The sequence below is a fragment of the Acomys russatus genome, chromosome 19, assembly GCF_903995435.1.
Source record: "Acomys russatus chromosome 19, mAcoRus1.1, whole genome shotgun sequence".
In the NCBI taxonomy this organism is placed as follows: Eukaryota; Metazoa; Chordata; class Mammalia; order Rodentia; family Muridae; genus Acomys; species Acomys russatus.
Window position 1 is genome coordinate 51,183,370 of NC_067155.1, and position 17,129 is coordinate 51,200,498.

Consider the following 17,129-nt stretch of genomic DNA (forward strand, 5'->3'; position numbering starts at 1 on the left):
CACAGTCACCTACACCTCCAGGACCTATTGTACTAAGCTCAGACGAAATCTACTGCTCAGTGATTAAGAGCACTGGCTACTCTTCAAGAGGGCCCAGGTTCAGTTCCCAGCAACCACATGGTGGCGCACAGCCATCTTTAACTCCAATTCCAGGGGATCTGATGCCCTCTTCTGGCTTGCTCAGGCACTGCATGCACATGGTGCACAGATATACACACAGGCAAAAGACTCATGCACATAAAATAAAAGCACACACCCTCTTTGTGGAGAGCAGAGTGTGAGTAAACCACCGGTTCTCCCAGTGACTAGGTAAGGGCCCCGTGGAATGAACATGTAACAAGATGGACCAAGGGCAGAGTCAGGAACCCAGGGTAAAGCCCTGTTTCTGTGCCTGCCCTTCCCAGGAGCCCCCTCTACGACTCCCAATCCCTCTCTCTTCTCACAGCTGAGGTACAGGCCTCTGGTTGTTCTGTGATTGACAGAGCTGTTGATTCTGTCACCTCTGACTCATTCAACCCTCAATGGCCCTGCCACTGAGCTTCTAGAACCTTCTTCCATGGCACTCTTTCTCCTGGGGAATTTGCATTAAATGATTTCTTTTGTTTTGTTTTTGTTTTCTTTGAGATGGGGGTGAGGGAGCGTCGCTCTCTGGCTGTTTTAGAATTCACTCTGAGGACCAGGCTGACCTCCAACTCACAGAGATCCACCTGCCTCTGCCTCCCAAGTGCTGGGATTAAGGGTGTGTGCCACAGTGCCCCCACTTAAATACCTTTTTTTTTTTTTTAATTAGCTGCTGGGCCTGATGGGCTAGGCTTGCCATCTCTGTTCATGGGCGTATGAGGCAGGAGGATGGCAAGTTCAAAACCAGCCTGGACAACTTAGTGGGATCCTGTCTCAAAAAATGTGAAGTGAAAAAGAAGACTGAGGGTATTGCTCGATTTATGAGCACTTGGCCAGCCTGTGCAAGGCCCTGGGTTCTAGTCCCCCCCCATTATTGAGTCAGTGCAGGATTGAGGGGGACCTGATGTCATGCCCCCAACTCCAGGACTAAGGTCCCTGTTTCCTGCCTGTCTGCAGATGAACGACACAAATTCTGAGGTCTTCACTGTCTTCACTGGCGTTCAGAACTTCAGCAGGATCCACTTGGTGGACAAATGGAACGGGCTGAGCAAGGTGAGCAGGAGGGGAGACGCGCAGCAGGGACTAGACTGGGACAAGGCGTGGTGGGCAGCAAGCGCTTTGGAGAGGGTGTGGGGTCACCCAAGGACTTCAGGGGTCCTTGTCCTTGGAATGCTTCTGCTGGGAACGCTTCACTCTTCTGTTCCTGAGCGTTCATTTACAAGGCAGACAGGAAGACATTCCCATAAAGATAGACAATGGAGGCCCAGAACCTTCCCTAGGCCTACCCGGAAACCCCCGGCACTGCTCGTGGGACCCCGCTTCCTGGCCATTTGCCCACCACCACCACGCCTCTGTGTATACCCAGAGAAATGTCTTTTCCTTCCTTCTTTGAGCACACAGAAATCCTGTCATGTGCTGTTTTGCAGCTCGCTCTTCTCCTTAGGGCATCTTCACTTCACGTACATTGTGGTTTGGTTTTGTTATGGTGGTCAGGCACTGAAGATGGAGCCCAGGCCATGTGCATCCTTGACAAGGGAGTTGCCACTGAGCTACACTTCTGCCCCTCACTGGGGGGAATTCTAGGCAAGCCTTACCCTGCTGAGCCATCTCACTGTCCCTACTCTTTTTCTACTTAAATTTTTACTTTGAAATAAGATTTCATTGTCTATCCACCCGTACCCCCCACCCCCCACCCCCCACCCACCTCAACCTCCACTCCCACTGGCTTCAAACTTTCAATCCTCCTGTCTCTGTTACCTCCCGAGTGTTTACATCTTAAATGTGTTACCACACACAGACACACACAGCCAACAGACAATCCCTAGTGGGCGCTGGTCACATTAAGCAGACCTTTTCTTTCTTTTATTTCTATTTTTATTTTATTTTATGCCCATTGGTGTTTTGCTTGTGTATGTATGTGTGAGGGTTTTGGATCCCCTGAAACTAGAATTACAGACAGTTGTGGGTGCTGGGAATCGAACTTGGGTCCTCTGGAAGAGCAGTCAGTATTCTTAACCACTGAGCCATCTCTCCAGCCCCTAACCAGCTCCTTTCTGATATAAGAGACCTGATTGAAAGAGCTCTCCCTGCAGAGGGCAGTGGAAAGTGCATGGTTTATTCTTTTGTTTTTGAGACCGGGTCTTACTGCATAGCCCTGGCTAGCCTGGAAACTCACTATGTAGAGCAAGCTGGCCTCAAACTCACAAGAGACCCACCTGCCTCTGCCTCTCAAGTGCTGGAATTTAGGGCGTGTGCCGCCATGCCTGGCTTGAGTATTGGTGTGGAGCCCTAGTCTCCCCTGCTAGAGGCAAGTACTCAGATGGTCCTCAGCTGTTTCTATTGTCACTTTAATAGCTCCCCTGGCATTTCCCAGCTTTCCTGGTTTTGGGTGCCTGTGTTGACTTCTGCTAGGGAAGGGAGTGGGGACATGTAGGCAATGGACCCATTGTACAGATGATTTAACCGAGTCTCCAATAATGCTGTGTTCAGGCCCCACTGTGGGGAGCAGGAAGCTGGGCCAGATGCTCTGTCTACAAGGCTTACAAGGTTGAGTATGGCAGTGTCTGCACTGGGGCATGTATTCGGTACAGGCCTTGGCTGTCCCTCAAGGCTACATCTTCTTTTGTTTGTTTGTTTGTTTGTTTGTTTGTTTTTCGAGACAGGGTTTCTCTGTGTAGCCTTGGCTGTCCTGGACTCACTTTGTAGACCAGGCTGGCCTCGAACTCACAGCGCCCAGCTCAAGACTATGTCTTATCCTGTCCTCCCACAGATCAACTATTGGCATTCAGAGCAGTGCAACATGATCAATGGGACTTCCGGGCAGATGTGGGCACCATTCATGACACCCGAATCCTCATTAGAATTCTTCAGCCCGGAAGCCTGCAGGTAACACTTGTGCGGGGACTCCCTGCCTCCTGAACAGTTAACTCTGCTTCTGAGATGGTTGAGGGTCCCCTCAGGTAGCCCCTGGGGCTGTGCACTCAAAGTGTCTGGCCCTCCCTGTGCTATGGCTCAACTGTTTTTCTTGTCATCGCGACAAAATACCAGACAGAGGTGACTTGAGGGAGAAAAAAAAATTATTTTGGATTTCAGTCCTAGAGGATTTGCATCTTAAAGGTTCTACAAGCTCCCCCAAACAGCACCTGCCCCCCCCCCCCCCCCCCGCCCCGGCTGGTGTCCAAGACTTCAAGCATGTAGCCTGACTGCCTTGACTTACTCATGGGGCACCACAGGCTGATGCAGAGGCCAGAGTGGCTGCAGCTGGTGGCTCAGCCGTGGTGGTGATGCTGAGAGATGAGGGTAGGAAAGGGTAAAGGTCTCAGGTGATCTGTGAAGGGAAGCTGGTGGGGTGGACCTTTGACTGTCAGGTGCAGTTCCCTTTCAATCTATCCTTCTCCAATTCCCCTGCCTCAGAGAGGTGTGCTTGGGGCCTTGGAGTTTGGGCTACACCATCCCAGGGCCCTGACTGTGGCCTAGGAACACATGGCGGGTCTTCCGGGACCCATTCCCAAATGGTGCCCTGGCCCATGATCCATTGTGGCCGCTCTGGAGATAAACCTGGCTTGGGAACTCACTGGGTTGACCCTTGATCCCTCTGCCTCTCTAACTAACACAGGCTCCATTCGTTGCCAGGTGTGAACATAGTAGTGACGGGTGGACAAAGTCTGTGTGCTTTGGTGGCTTGTGTCCCATTGGGGACTTTTAAAAGCAGAACTTTGTTATTCTTTAAATTTTATTTATTTAATTAATTTTTTAAAAAACTTTTTGAGACAGTGTTTCCCTGTGTAGCCTTGGCTGCCCTGGACTTGCTTTGTAGACCAGGCTGGCCTCGAACACACACCTCCCTCGGCCTCCCGAGTGCTGGGATTAAAGACATGAGCCACCACCGCCTGGCTTGACTCTCTCTTGTTTTGTTTTGTTTTGTTTTGAGATGAGACCTCATTGTGTAGCCCGGCTTGCTGGAACTCACAAAGATCTTCCTGCTATGCCACCACAGTCCTAGGATGAAAGACCTGGAAAACCATCCAGCCTGGCGGACTCCTGTGAGAGCAGGCTGCAAGCCAGGTCCCCCTTTCCTTCAGTCCTTCACAAGGCGTTCTCCAAAAACAAAGGCCCCTTCTTACAGTCACAGGGAATTTAAGATCCTCTGATAAGATCCTCTGAGCCGGCCTTCAAGCCGGCTGCCGCTTAAAGTAGAAAACAAACCGTGCTTACACTTACCCATCCTTATGGGTGGGGCCTGGGGATCAAAGCAGGAACCCCAGACAGCTAGTAAATTCACTTTACAAGAGCAAAGGGTCAAACTGAATGCACTCATGCCTAGGGCTCAAGGGTTGTCTCCATACTTACACGGTCCATTACCGAAACCTAGGGAATGGCACCCCTCCCCACACAGTGGGCAGAATCTTCCCACATCAACAAGACTGATCTAGACAGTGCCCCCCCCCACTGAGGGTCTCTTCACAGGAGATTCTAGATATATCAAATTGACAATTAAACCTTTCCATCACAAGCTGTGAAAATAATATTTTCTGAGAAGAGCTTTCATTTAGTGTTAATCTAGGTGTCAGCCGGGTGTGGTGGCACACGCCTTTAGTCCTAGCACTCAAGGCACAGGCAAATGGATCCCTGGGAGTCTGAGGCCAGCCTGGTCTACGTAGCCAGTCCCAGGCTAGCCAGGGCTACACAGAGAGACTATAAAGAAAAGAAAGGAGTCAGATGTGGTGGTGTACGCCTTTAATGCCAGCACTTGGGAGGCAGAGACAGGCAGAGCTCTGTGAGTTCAAGGCCAGCCTGGGTTACAAAGAGAGTCTAGGATAGCCAGGGCTACACAGAGAAACCCTGTCTCAAAAAACGGGAGGCAGAGGGAAAGAAAGAGAGAGAGAGAGAGAGAGAAAGATGTGGTTCATCTCATTTGGACTCTCTCTTGGTTCTGTTTGTTTGTTTGTGGAGTTTGTTTTGTTTTGTATTGTTTTGTTTTGTTTTTGAGGCAGGGTTTCTCTTGTGTAGCCTTGGCTGTCCTGGATGCCTTTTGTAGACCAGGATGGCCTCACAGCCATCCACCTGCCTTTTCCTCCCAGTGCTGGGATTAAAGGTGTGTGCCACCATCGCCTGGCATGCGTGAGGGAAATTATGGATGGCATCTCATTACAACTTGACAGTGGGGCCATGGAGATCCACAGGCAACCATTGCCCAAAGCCCTGGTTTCTACAGTCCTATCAAGAGAGCATGACATTTCGTTGTAAGGGGACAGGAGCTCTGTAAACTTCCAATTATCTCAGATGACCACGTCTAACACAGCAGGACACTGTGCAAGTGCTGGCTTTCTTTCTTGTTTGGGAAACAAGAAAATTTACCAGGTCGACAGTAAGGTGCAACTTTGCCTCAAATATTTTTTGTTTTTTTTTTTTTGTTTGTTTTGTTTTTATTTAAAAATTTTTTTTTTGAGGGCTGGAGAGATGGCGCAGAGGTTAAGAGCACTGTCTGCTCTTCCACAGGTCCTGAGTTCAATTCCGAGCAGCCACATGGTGACTCACAACCATCTATAATGAGATCTGTTGCCTTCTTGTGGCGGGCAGGCTCACATGTGGGCAGAATACTATATAAATAAGAAATAAATCTTTTTAAAAAAATGTTTTTGAAACAGGGTCTCATCTCATCCAGGCTGGCCTTGAACATGCTGTGTAGCCAGGAATGACCTGGGCTTCCTGATCCTCCTGTCTCCACCACCTGATGGCTCGTCTTTCATCACCACATTATACAATGCCAGAAGGGAGGTTAACCCAGGACCCAGGGCCTAGGGCAGTTTTCAACCTTCCTAATGCTGCGACCCTTTAATACAGTTCCTCATGTTGTGGTTACCCCAACCTTAAAATTATTTTCATGGCTACTTCATAAGTGTAATTTTGCTACTGTTATGAATCATAATGCAAATATTAGTGCTTTCCGATGGTCTTTTTTTTGGGGGGATGGGTCGCAACCCACAGATTGAGAACTGCTGGCTTAGGGCATGCCTGGCTGGGTTGAGTTATGGGTTTTTGTTTGTTTGTTTGTGTTTTGGGGTTTTGTTTTTCTTTCTTTCTCTCTCTCTCTCTCTCTTTGTGTGTGTATGTGTGTGTGTGTGTGTGTGTGTGTGTGTGTGTGTGTGTGTGTGTGTGTGATTTCTGGTTTTAAATCTGCCTAGGTGTGGGGATGGATTGGTGGGTGGGGAGCCGAGGGACCAATGAAGTTTCCTCCAGCCACAGGTGGCTAGTGTCCCAGCAGTTCCCCTGGTTTCCTCTGCAGGGGTGCCCCAGTCTCTATAGTTAAGGAACAGTTCTCACCCTGCCTGTCGCCCCCCCCCCCCCCCCCGCCGCAGGTCCATGAAGCTCATCTACCAGGATTCAAGGGTATTTGAAGGCATCCCAACTTATCGCTTTATAGCCCCCAAAACTTTGTTTGCCAATGGGTCCGTCTACCCACCCAACGAAGGCTTCTGCCCATGCCTGGAGTCCGGCATTCAGAATGTGAGCACCTGCCGTTTTGGTGAGTGTCCTGTGCGTGCTCCTCGCCTCTGGGCCGAGGTGAGAGGGTGGTACCGGGATTGTATCTGCTGGCAGCTCGCTGTCCCATTCATCTCTGGTCTCTGCACTCCGGATGATCTCAGTGTTACAGATAGGGAGCTAAAGCTAAGTGGAAGAGATAACGCCGCCTTGATAAATGTCCCACCAGCACGTCACTTCGCTCCAAAGTCCGAAGGGTCCTGTCCTGAGGTTAAGATTCCCACAGTGGGCCCTGATTCTTGGCTATGGAAAGGAGTCCGCCCCTGCCCGCTTCCTGTTTCTGGAGGCACCACATTCCTTGGCTCGCGTAGTCCCTTCCTTTTTACCCTAGCATCCAGTTTGAGATTGGGTAGTTTGAGACTGGTGGCTTCTCACATGTGTTCTCCCTGCCACTGCCTTGTGAGTACCCATATGGTAGGTATGTACCCCGACACCAGATCCCCTCCAAACACTTTATTCTTTTTTCTTTTTCTTCTTTTTCTTTAATTTTTGTTGTTTTGTTTTGTTTTTCAAGACAGGGTTTCTCTGTATAGCCTTGGCAGTCCTGAACTCACTTTGTAGACCAGGCTCAGGCTAGCCTCGAACTCACAGTGATCCACCTGCCTCTGCCTCCAAAACACTTCATTCTATGATCTCCTCTTTCCAACTCTTACAGTTTTCAGAGCCCCAGAGATGATGGGATGGGACCCACGGGGAAACTAAGGAATCTGTATAAGAGCTGGTCTGTAGCCTGGGTCCTTTGCCCGCTGAGGTGGGTGGGTGGGGGAACATCTCCTGGGGCCTTTCACCTGCTGGGGAGCAAGAGCTCAGCAGAGTCCGCCCTTCATTCAAGCTGGTAGCTCTGCTGTGGTGTGGAACTCTCCTTTTCAGCCGAGTCTGGTGTCAGTCTTGGCGCTGGCTGTGTCCCCTTGGCGCCAGCACTGAGTTCTAATCCTGTGCCAGCCCCTGCGGTGCCCCACCTCTGTTACTCAATTTGGATACTTGGGTATCACACCATGCCGCACCCCTCACCCCTCACCTGGTGATCAGGCCCAGGCAGCTCCAGGTACCTCCTACACCTCTCAGGGCAGCCTTTCTTTTTCCTACTCAGCTTCTTCTCCAGTCTGGCACTGTGGTCCCCTCGGTCCCATGCCAACTCATGTCACACCAGATGCAAATCAACTTGAGATGAAAAGCTTCCTCTGTTCATATCCTCTCAGAGGCCCCCCTCGTCTTCCATCCCCTCTGGCCCTCCAACCATGGCTCTGGTACCTTCTCTTTGTGCCTTTCTATCGCCTACTCATGACTGTTCCGTGCTAGTTAACCCTTCCCTGCCTGTCTTCTTCCTGGACTGCAAACCCAGTGGCCGTTCCCCCCACCCCCCACCCTCATCTCACCTTCTAAGCTGCACGACCTGTTAGTAGTTGCTCACAGAGTGTTGAAATATGCAGAGACAAGCCGGGCGCGGTGACACTCGCCTTTAATTCGAGCGCTCAGGAGGCAGAGGCAGGTGGATCTCTGTGAGTTCGAGGCCAGCCCAGTCTACAAAGAGAGTTCTAGGACAGCCAAGGAACCACCACAGAGAAACCCTGTCTTCGGGGGGGGGGGGGGGGAAGAAAAAGAAAAAGAAAAGAAACAAAGAAAGATGCAGAGACAGAGGCATGCCTGTTCTAGAATCTATATCTGGAAGGCCTGACACTTGGTGGTGACCTGGGGTCTGGTGGTTGATGCAACAAGGCCTCTCTCGGACTGGCTGTGACTTTCAGAGCCTGTTTGGGTAAAACACTGTTTTGTAGCTAGAGAAGTGGATTCTGGGGCTGCTGCCGAAGGGGTGAGAGAGAAGGCAAGAGATGATAGGTGGGGTTTCCCTGGTGCCTACCAGGTCACCGGCTGCACAAAGCCTTCAGATGTCTGTAGCAGGTGGCAGGTGCCTGGCCAAACTGGGGAACTTGTTGCCTAGTGGGTAAAGTTCTTAAGGCACGGGGTGCAGACCTTGCCTGTGGGCAGGAAGTTCCATCCATGACCCCACTTCTGTGCTACTCCCCACCCCCCTTCTCCCCCCCCCCCCCCACCCACACCCACCCCCGCCCACCCCTCCCCCCTCCATGTGTGGCTGAGCTGTTACGTTAGTCCTTGTACCAACAGACATCCCAGGGCTTGCTCCAATTGGTCCAGCTGAGATCTAGTAGGCCCTGAGGCAGGGGTTAGGCTGTGCTGATTGCCCAGGCTGGGTCACAAAGACCACAGGAGCAGTGCCAGGCCTATATTCCCTCAGAGCTTTGCTGACAGACTTTCAGCTGTGTCAGAGAAATCTACACGTACTTGTGTTTGCAGTTGGTTTTTGTTTTGGTTTTTTGGGTGTGTGTGTGTGTTAGTATAAGCGTGCGTGTTCACGGGAGGTATGTACAGACACATGTGCGCATGGAAGCCGGAGGCGGGTGTCTTCCTCAGTCACTTGCTATTTAATTTTTGTTGTTTTTGTTCGTGGTGGTTTTGTTTTTCAAGACAGAGTTTCTCTGTGTAGCCTTGACTGTTCTGGACTCACTTTGTAGACTAGACTGGCCTCGAACTCACAGAGATCTGCCTACCTCGGCCTCCCAAGTGCTGGGATCACAGGTGTGGGTCACCACACCCGGCAATTTAAATTTTGACACAGATTTTTCTCACTAATCCTGGACCTTGCAAGCTCCAGGAACCCTCTTGTCTCTGCCTCCCAGGGCTGAGGCAGCACCACATCTGGTTTTCTATGTGAATGCCGGAGACCTGAACTCGGGTCCTCATGCTTGGGAGGCACTTTCCCGACTGAGCCATTTTCCCGACCCCCAAAGCTTGTTCTTTGACATGGGGTGGTGAGGGGGTTGAGAACAAGAAAGGGGAGGAGGGGCTCGAATGGTAGGGAGCACAGCCGTGCTGCCAGCAACAACCCCACAGTGAGGCAGACCTTGCAGGAACTGGCATTTTCCTGCTCCTTCTGCCCACTGGCCTGACTTTAGGCCTTGCCACTCTCTGCCTAGCATTAGTTTTTATGTAGATGGCGTCGTGGTGTGTGTTCTTCCCTGTCACGGCCCGATGCCACCCCCATCACACTGATATGGTCCATGTGGCCAGATGGGGCACGATGGGGGGCTGATAGTGTGGCCTCTAGGTTGTCATGTGGTATTCCATGGTAGGGCTAATTCTGCTTGCATTACCTCTTCCTGGCTCATGGACCTCTCTCTTAGCATTTCACTATTACAAGGGTGGTTCTAGAGCATTCTTGCACGTGCCGTGGAGGGGGTGCACCTGAGTCTGCACTTCTGTGGTATTTTATCTGAAGATAAAGAGCGTACATAGGTTTCCCTTTCTGGTCACAAGAATTTCTTGGACTCAGGACTCCCCTGTGTCTCATCTCCCTGTCTTGGGAGCACCTCAGACCTTTCCTGGAGTGCCTTTAATCACGACTCGGGTAATTCTGAGCAGTTAAGTCTGAATACACGGGTCATAAAGCTGTAAATTAATTATACTTATTGCCCGGGTGCGTCTCTCTGAGGGTGTTTGGAAAAAAAAAAAAAGATGAAACACATCTGTTGATAGAAGGCCACATGGGTGTGCCATATGCACCAGGCCTGTGTTGGCAGCCGTGACTCTCTGTTGGAATCTGTGTCTTCTTGGTCTGGTTAGGCAGTGGCTTTATTTCCTCAGGATCCATGGTGTCCCTCCTGTAGAAATGGGGTTCTGGTGTTTGCTGGTGTCTCCATTCACAGTTTGCATAGGAGGTTTTCCAAACTGAAAACAAGCCCAGGGTGACTTTAGAGGGTCCATGGAGGTGACGTTCAGCCTCAGGGACTGACCACATTTCTCTTTTCTGTTCTGTTTTACCCTTGGTGTTGTGTCTTCACAAGGTATTGAAGGCCTCTCCAAGAGTCATCTACCTGTCTCTCTGACAGGACCACTTAAGATCTCTCTGGAGCTTCGAAGGTTTTAGGATTCACCTGGATCTCAGGGACCCTTGCTCTCAGCTGCATTCCTGCCCACACGCACCTTCTGCTAGGGCGTTTGTCTGCCACTGTGGCACAGGTACCGCGCTCTCCTATTGGACACCTGCACTTGAAGATGGTGGTGGCAGCCAGTTCAGTGAACTGTGTTGTATCGTGGCTTAAGATGGCCCACAAGGAGAACCACAGGGAACAATGAAGGGTGTTTGAGAACCCAAGGGGCAAGGGGCAAGGGATCAAACCCCCACACCGAAAACATCCTGGCCTTCACTCTCAACCCACGCTTGAACCTGAGGCCACAGGCCACACATGAGCACCAACTTCAACAAAGTTTCAGCAAGAGGGATGGGGTTTGAGGTTTTCTTGAAGACCAGACTGGGATGAGACTCACAGACATCCACCTGCCTCCACCTCCCAATTCAAGGAGTATGCTATCATGTCTGGCTTTAGTTTTTAAGACTTTTTTAATATTTTTAATTATGTGGTGTATATTCTCTGTGTTTGTGCACATAAGCGCAGGTCGCTGCTGAGACCAGAGATCCAAACAGCTAGAGTTACAGGCAGTTCTGTGACTTCTGACATAGCTGCTAGGAACAGAACCCAGGTCCTCTGCTAAAGCAAGGATGCTCCTAAGTGCTGAGCCACCTCTCCAGGGGTTTCCTTTTTTAATTTTAGAGTTCCTGGAATGAAAAAGCTAAAAAAAAAAAAAAAAAAAAAAAAAAAAAAAATCACAAGCTTTGCTGGGCAGTGGTGGTGCATGCCTTTAATCCCAGCCCTTGGGAGGCAGAGGCAGGCGGATCGCTGTGAGTTCAAGGCCAGGCTCGTCTACAAAGCGAGTCCAGGACAGTCAAGGCTACACAGAGAAACCATGTCTCGAAAAACCAAAAACAAAAAGAAAACAAAAAACAAACAAACAAAACCCACAACTTTAAATATATATATATTTATTATGTATACTGCGTTACACCTGTATGTACACCTGCCCACCAGAAGAGGGCACTAGATCTCATTATAGATGGCTGTGAGCCACCATGTGGTTGCTGTGAACTGAACCCAGGACCTTTGGAAGAACAGCCAAGTGCTCTTAACCTCTACCTCTTGTGGTCTCCTGAGGGAGGCTCATAGTTCACACGTCAGATCCTTGTCCTAAGATGGCTATGTTGAGCCACTTTGCTTGGTGGCAGTGTCCTGCCTCAGGGTCCTGGGTGGGAGTCTCTTGCCAGTACCGCCACGTCCCCTCCTGTGGATGTCAGAGACCAGCTCATGAGCACCCCTGAGCTACAACGCCTGCAGAAACAGCCCATGTACCTGGGTTAGCATTCAAAGCTTTGCTTCCGCTCTCAAATTCATGTGCCTTTAATTTTCCTTTCCTTCTTCATCTCCCATGATTCCTTCGTGCGCTTCCAGCCCGAGGCCTTGAATCTCTGCCTCTGTGCTCTCACCTCAGCCACACTCCCACCAAGAATGTCTTTTCCTTGCCTGGTAGTAGCTACCCTCTCCCCACTCCCCTGGAATCAGCCATCCTGGGTCCACCCACCCTGCTCTGTGTCCTGTGCCCAGCTTCCTTACGCAGCGAAAGAAAGATTCTCCCCGCCTGGTCCCCCCCCTTCCCCCCCCCCCCCCCCCCCGTGTTCAAGTCTTGTTAATGCCACCGCTTACGCTTACTGTACAGGCCTGTGTCCTTGCACCCGTGGCACCTAGCCCTGCTGATGTGGAGTTCCTGTCTTCTGACCCTTCTCTCTCGCCTCCTTCAGGTGCGCCTCTGTTTCTGTCCCACCCTCACTTCTACAATGCAGACCCCATGCTGGCCGAAGCCATCACTGGTCTGAACCCTGACCCAAGGGAGCACTCCCTGTTCCTGGACATCCATCCGGTAAGCTGTTTCCTGCTAGAGTCTGGGGCTGGTTCCGTTGGCCACTGTCCATCCCCCACACACCCCACACACACACACCCAGAGCACACAGAGCTGGCTTAAATTAGGGCAAGTACCTTCCACAGTGGCTACTTCTAGAACTTCGAGCCACCAAAGGTCTTACTTCACCCCAATTCCATAGTTCAGTGATGTCATTGCTTTTTTTTATTGGGGCCTATAAAAAAGATATAAGATAGTAAATTAATTAAGAAATATCAGCCGGGATGTCTCCTGCACCAGAGATACCCTTGACAGTGTCAAGACACTAAAGATTTCTAGATATCAGTGCGGGCCACAGCGTCTCACAGAAAAATCAGTGTGAGGAATTTGTCCTGTAATAACCTCCGTCCACCAGGCAGGACCAGGAGAATGACACTTAGACAGGCCCTCTCTACCTCTGGTCACTGTAGGATGTGTGCAGTTGGGCTGGGGGCTTTGTCATTAATTTGGGAACTCTCTAGGTTCCTAGCCTACCTGAACAACTGTGATGCCCTAAGGAAATTTTGTAAAAAAAAAAAAAACTTTTTTGCTTTACTGTGTGCAATATGGAAGGCCAGGCTGAGTCTGAGCTGTGCCTCCAGCTGCCTTTGAACTTGCAATCCTCCTGCCTCAGCCTCCAGGTGCACCATCACAGCTGGCTCACAGCTGAGGGTTACTGCAGAGGAAGGGTAGAGAGGGTGCACAATGGGAGGACGTTGTCTTATGTCTTCCCCAGGCTGTGCCTTACTCCCCAGCAAAGAGCCAGACATGTAGGTGTTTTATCTCAGGAAAGCCCCTCAGAGTAGGGGCCTGGGTGTTGACTAGGGACCCTCCTCCCTGGGGCAGACCCACGCCCCAGACTCCCAGAGGTCACAGGTGTCTGGTATTAACTGTCTAGTTTATGCAAACGGTTGTGGCTCAGTGCAGCCAACACCCTAGCTTAGCAAATAGGGGAACCCCTCGAACTCACGTTACAAGACTGACACTGAGCACCTGCCCTGGCAGGCTTCCTGGGGAGGGTCACCCAGCCCACCCATAGTGGATCTATGCGCACGGTTATGATACCTGTGACTCTGTCCAAAAGTCATATCTGGTTTCTGGAGGCCTTTGCCCAGTTTCCCTTTGCCCTGGGGGCAGGAGGGACCTGGGTGCGCTGGGCTCAAAGGCAAGGCAGTGTCCTTGGCCTCTGCTGTGGGTGGCCATAGTCCAAGGGGCGGCCTCCTGCCCCCCTTCATCCTTGCAAGGGTCTCATGATCTGGGCAGGGCTAAGTACATGCTCAGCGGAGAAACAGTGACCACAGACCCCTCGTACTCACTTCTGGAACCTCGTACCGAGGTCTCTTTTCACCAGCCTTTTCTCATTTCACACTAGAACCTTCTACCTCATTTAGATGACACAAGTGTCACTTCTCCTGGTGATTTTTTTTTTAAGCCTCTCCTTTTGAAAACAGAGCCACATGAAGAAAGCTTTCTGTTGCTGTCTCTGCTAGGGAGTGGCAGGATACTCTATAGGTACCGAGTAGAGACAAAAGGCCAAAAGCTGCTGTGCAGTGAAACCTACTCAGTCTGGATCAGGCCCTTCGCTTGGCTCCCTGAGCCACTGGGAAATGCAAACACACGCGGAAGACATCCTTACTGTGGTGCCCAGTAAGGGAGGCACTGGGAGGCACTGTCTTAGGGGTGGCTAGGAATATAGATTAGTCAGGAGAGTGCTTGCCTCGAGTGCACAGAGCCCTGGCTTCCATGCCAGCAGCCACCCGCCAGGTAAAGTTAGGCATGAGCCAGCCCTCACAAGGTGCATGCAGGAAGGTTTGCCGTTCAAGGTCATCTCCGGCTACATAGCCAAGTTGGAGTCCAGTCTGTGCCACGGGAAATTGTGTCTCAAAACACAAAATACAAGCGGGGGGAGGAGAGATGGTTCAGCGGTTAAGAACACTGGCTGCTCTTCCAGAGGTCCTGAGTTCAATTTCCAGCAACCACATGGTGGCTCACAGCCATCTATAATGAGATCTGGTGCCCTCTTCTGGTGTGCATGTGCAGGTGTACAGGCAAGCAGAATATTGTATGCATAATAAATAAGTACATAAATCTTTAAAAACAAAAAAAGCAAGCAAAAGCCCGGATGAGGATCGCCCCACTGGTGACGAAGTGGCTATACAGAAGGGACCTTGAGATAGCAGACATCTGATCCCTTTGGGAAGCATCTATTTCCCAAGGGTGTGGGGGAAATTTCTAGCAGGGTGGATGCCCCAGCGCAGTGCCTGGTTAGGTGGGTGAGAAGCCTCTCGGGGCCCCGGGCCTGGAGCAGGCTGGGGACTGGCCCCCATGGTCTGATGATATCTGTCCTTGCTGTTTTCTGCTTCAGGTCACTGGGATCCCCATGAACTGTTCAGTGAAGTTGCAGATGAGCCTCTACATCAAATCCGTCAAGGGCATTGGGTAAGTGGAGTAGGGCCACAGCTTCTGAAGGCATCAGGGAGCAGGAGGCTTCATTGGGGGGAGGCAGGCGTGGCATGGCACTATCCACTTCTGTGTTCCCTATGAAGGTGTCTTTGCTCTGGATGGAGACCCAGGCTGCACCAACCCCTTTCCTAAGGTCTCTTCTCCCACTAGTCAGATTGGCTGATCCAAACCAGTAGTGGAATGGATTTGCCTGCTTGTATGTATGTGCACCACATAAGTGCAATTCCCACAGAGGCCAGAAGAGGGCATGGGGTCCCCGGGGATCTGGAATTACAGACAGTTGTGAGCCACTCCCTGTATGGGTGCCGAGATTTGAACCTGGGTCCTCTGGAAGAGCAGCCAGAGCTCTAAACTACTGGCCTATTTTTCTCCATTCCATGGTTTGACTTTATTTTATTTTTCTCTTTTTTTTTCCCAGAGCTGAGGACCGAACCCAGGGCCTTGCCCTTGCTAGGCAAGCGCTCTACCACTGAGCTAAATCCCCAACCCCTTGACTTTATTTTTAATTATGTGTAGTTATGTGAGACTCCCAGGGATCCTGCCCCATTCTGTCCTTGCCAGGCAGAAGCTTGGCAGTAAGAGTCCAGCCTTGGGGCTGGAGAGATGCCTCAGAGGTTAAGAGCACCGTCTGTTCTTCCGAAGGTCCCGAGTTCAATTCCCAGCAACCACATGGTGGCTTACAACCGCCTGTAATGAGATCTGGTGTCTTCTTGTGGTGGGCAGGCACACATGTGGGCAGAATACTGTATAAATAATAAATAAATCTTAAAAAAAAAAAAAAAAAAGAGTCCAGCCTTGGAGCCACAGGCTGGTTACTCCTCGGTGTCACAGATCAAATGCCTGGGAACCACTTAGGAAGATGTGAGTGAGGAAGAGGTGGGCTCTTGGCTTGAGTGGAACAAAGCCAGCAGAGAGCCTGCAGATCTCATACTCAGAGCCCGGCTCTGACCTTCTGTGGGGGAAACTGAGGCTAGGAGTCACCTGACTCACCTAGGCTCCTGTACACACACATGCACACAGGACCTCATGCATGCTGGAAATGCACTTTTTTTTATACCCTCTGCCTTCTTTTCATTAAAAAAAAAAATCTCCTTTAAAAAATTGTATTTATTTTTATTCATGTGCATTGGTGTTTAGTCTGCATGTATTGTCTGTGTGAGGGTGTCAGTTCTTGGAGTTACAGACAGTTGTGAGCTGCCGTGTGGGTGCTGGGAGTTGAACCTGGATCCCCTGAAAGAGCAGTCAGTGCTCGTAACCTCTGAGCCATCTCTCCAGTCCCCCTCTTTTCACTTTTTATTTTGACACAGGGTCTCACTAAAATTGCCGAGGCTGCTCTCATACTCGCTCTATAGCTCATCATAGCCTTGAACTTGGAACAAGTCCTGCCCCACTGGATCTGGCTCATCCAGGCTCTTGAAACTGGAGGCCAGGACTGGAGAGATGCTCAGAGGTTAAGAGCACTGACTGCTCTTCTAGAGGTCCTGAGTTCAACTCCCTGCAACCACATGGTGGCTCACAGCCATCTATAATGTGATCTGATGCCCTCTTCTGGCCTGTAGGTGTATGTGCAGGCAGAGCACTGTATTCATGATGCTAAATAAATAATAGAGAGAAAGAAAGAAACTGGAGGCCAAAGTGGGCTGGCCATGGGCCTGAGCTCCTGGGGTCAGCTTCCAAACATTGATTTGTTCCACTGCCTAAAATACTCTGTAGAATCTTTATAGATTTATGGAGAGGTGGCAGAAACGCGGATCTTTGTTCCCTGTCCCCACTGCCCTCAGCACTGTGAACTTCTGCCAGTAGTTGTGACCAGTAAGGAACCAAAGTCTACTGCGGTGTTATTGCTACAACCCCAGTTCCTCAGCTTCAGCTTTAGGGTGCAGCCTGCATACACACACACACACACACACACACACACACACACACACACACACACACCTCCTTGTGGCTGTGATGTTATGTCTGTGTGACTTTGGGGTGGGACAGGTTTGAGACAGGGTTTCTCTTTGTAGCCCTGGCTGTCCTAGAGCTCACTATGTAGACCAGGCTGGCCTTGAACTCAGATCTGCCTGCCTCTGCCTCCCAAGTGCTGGGGTTAAAGGCGTGCCCCACCACCGCCCACTTCATGCACACTTTGTGCTCAGGTGTAACGAGGAAAA

At 50.7% G+C, this 17,129-nt stretch overlaps 1 protein-coding gene across 3 annotated transcripts in view; it reads left to right on the top strand.

The window, feature by feature from the left end:
- Scarb1 (scavenger receptor class B member 1) overlaps window positions 1–17,129 on the top strand; it is a 68,363-nt gene that overhangs the window by 42,956 nt on the left and 8,278 nt on the right. For all 3 annotated transcript variants that reach the window (XM_051161433.1, XM_051161434.1, XM_051161431.1), the window contains exons 5-9: window positions 1,078–1,173; window positions 2,891–3,006; window positions 6,480–6,646; window positions 12,371–12,489; window positions 14,873–14,946. In XM_051161433.1, the coding sequence (XP_051017390.1) occupies window positions 1,078–1,173; window positions 2,891–3,006; window positions 6,480–6,646; window positions 12,371–12,489; window positions 14,873–14,946 (572 nt within the window). The remainder of the gene's footprint in view (window positions 1–1,077; window positions 1,174–2,890; window positions 3,007–6,479; window positions 6,647–12,370; window positions 12,490–14,872; window positions 14,947–17,129) is intronic.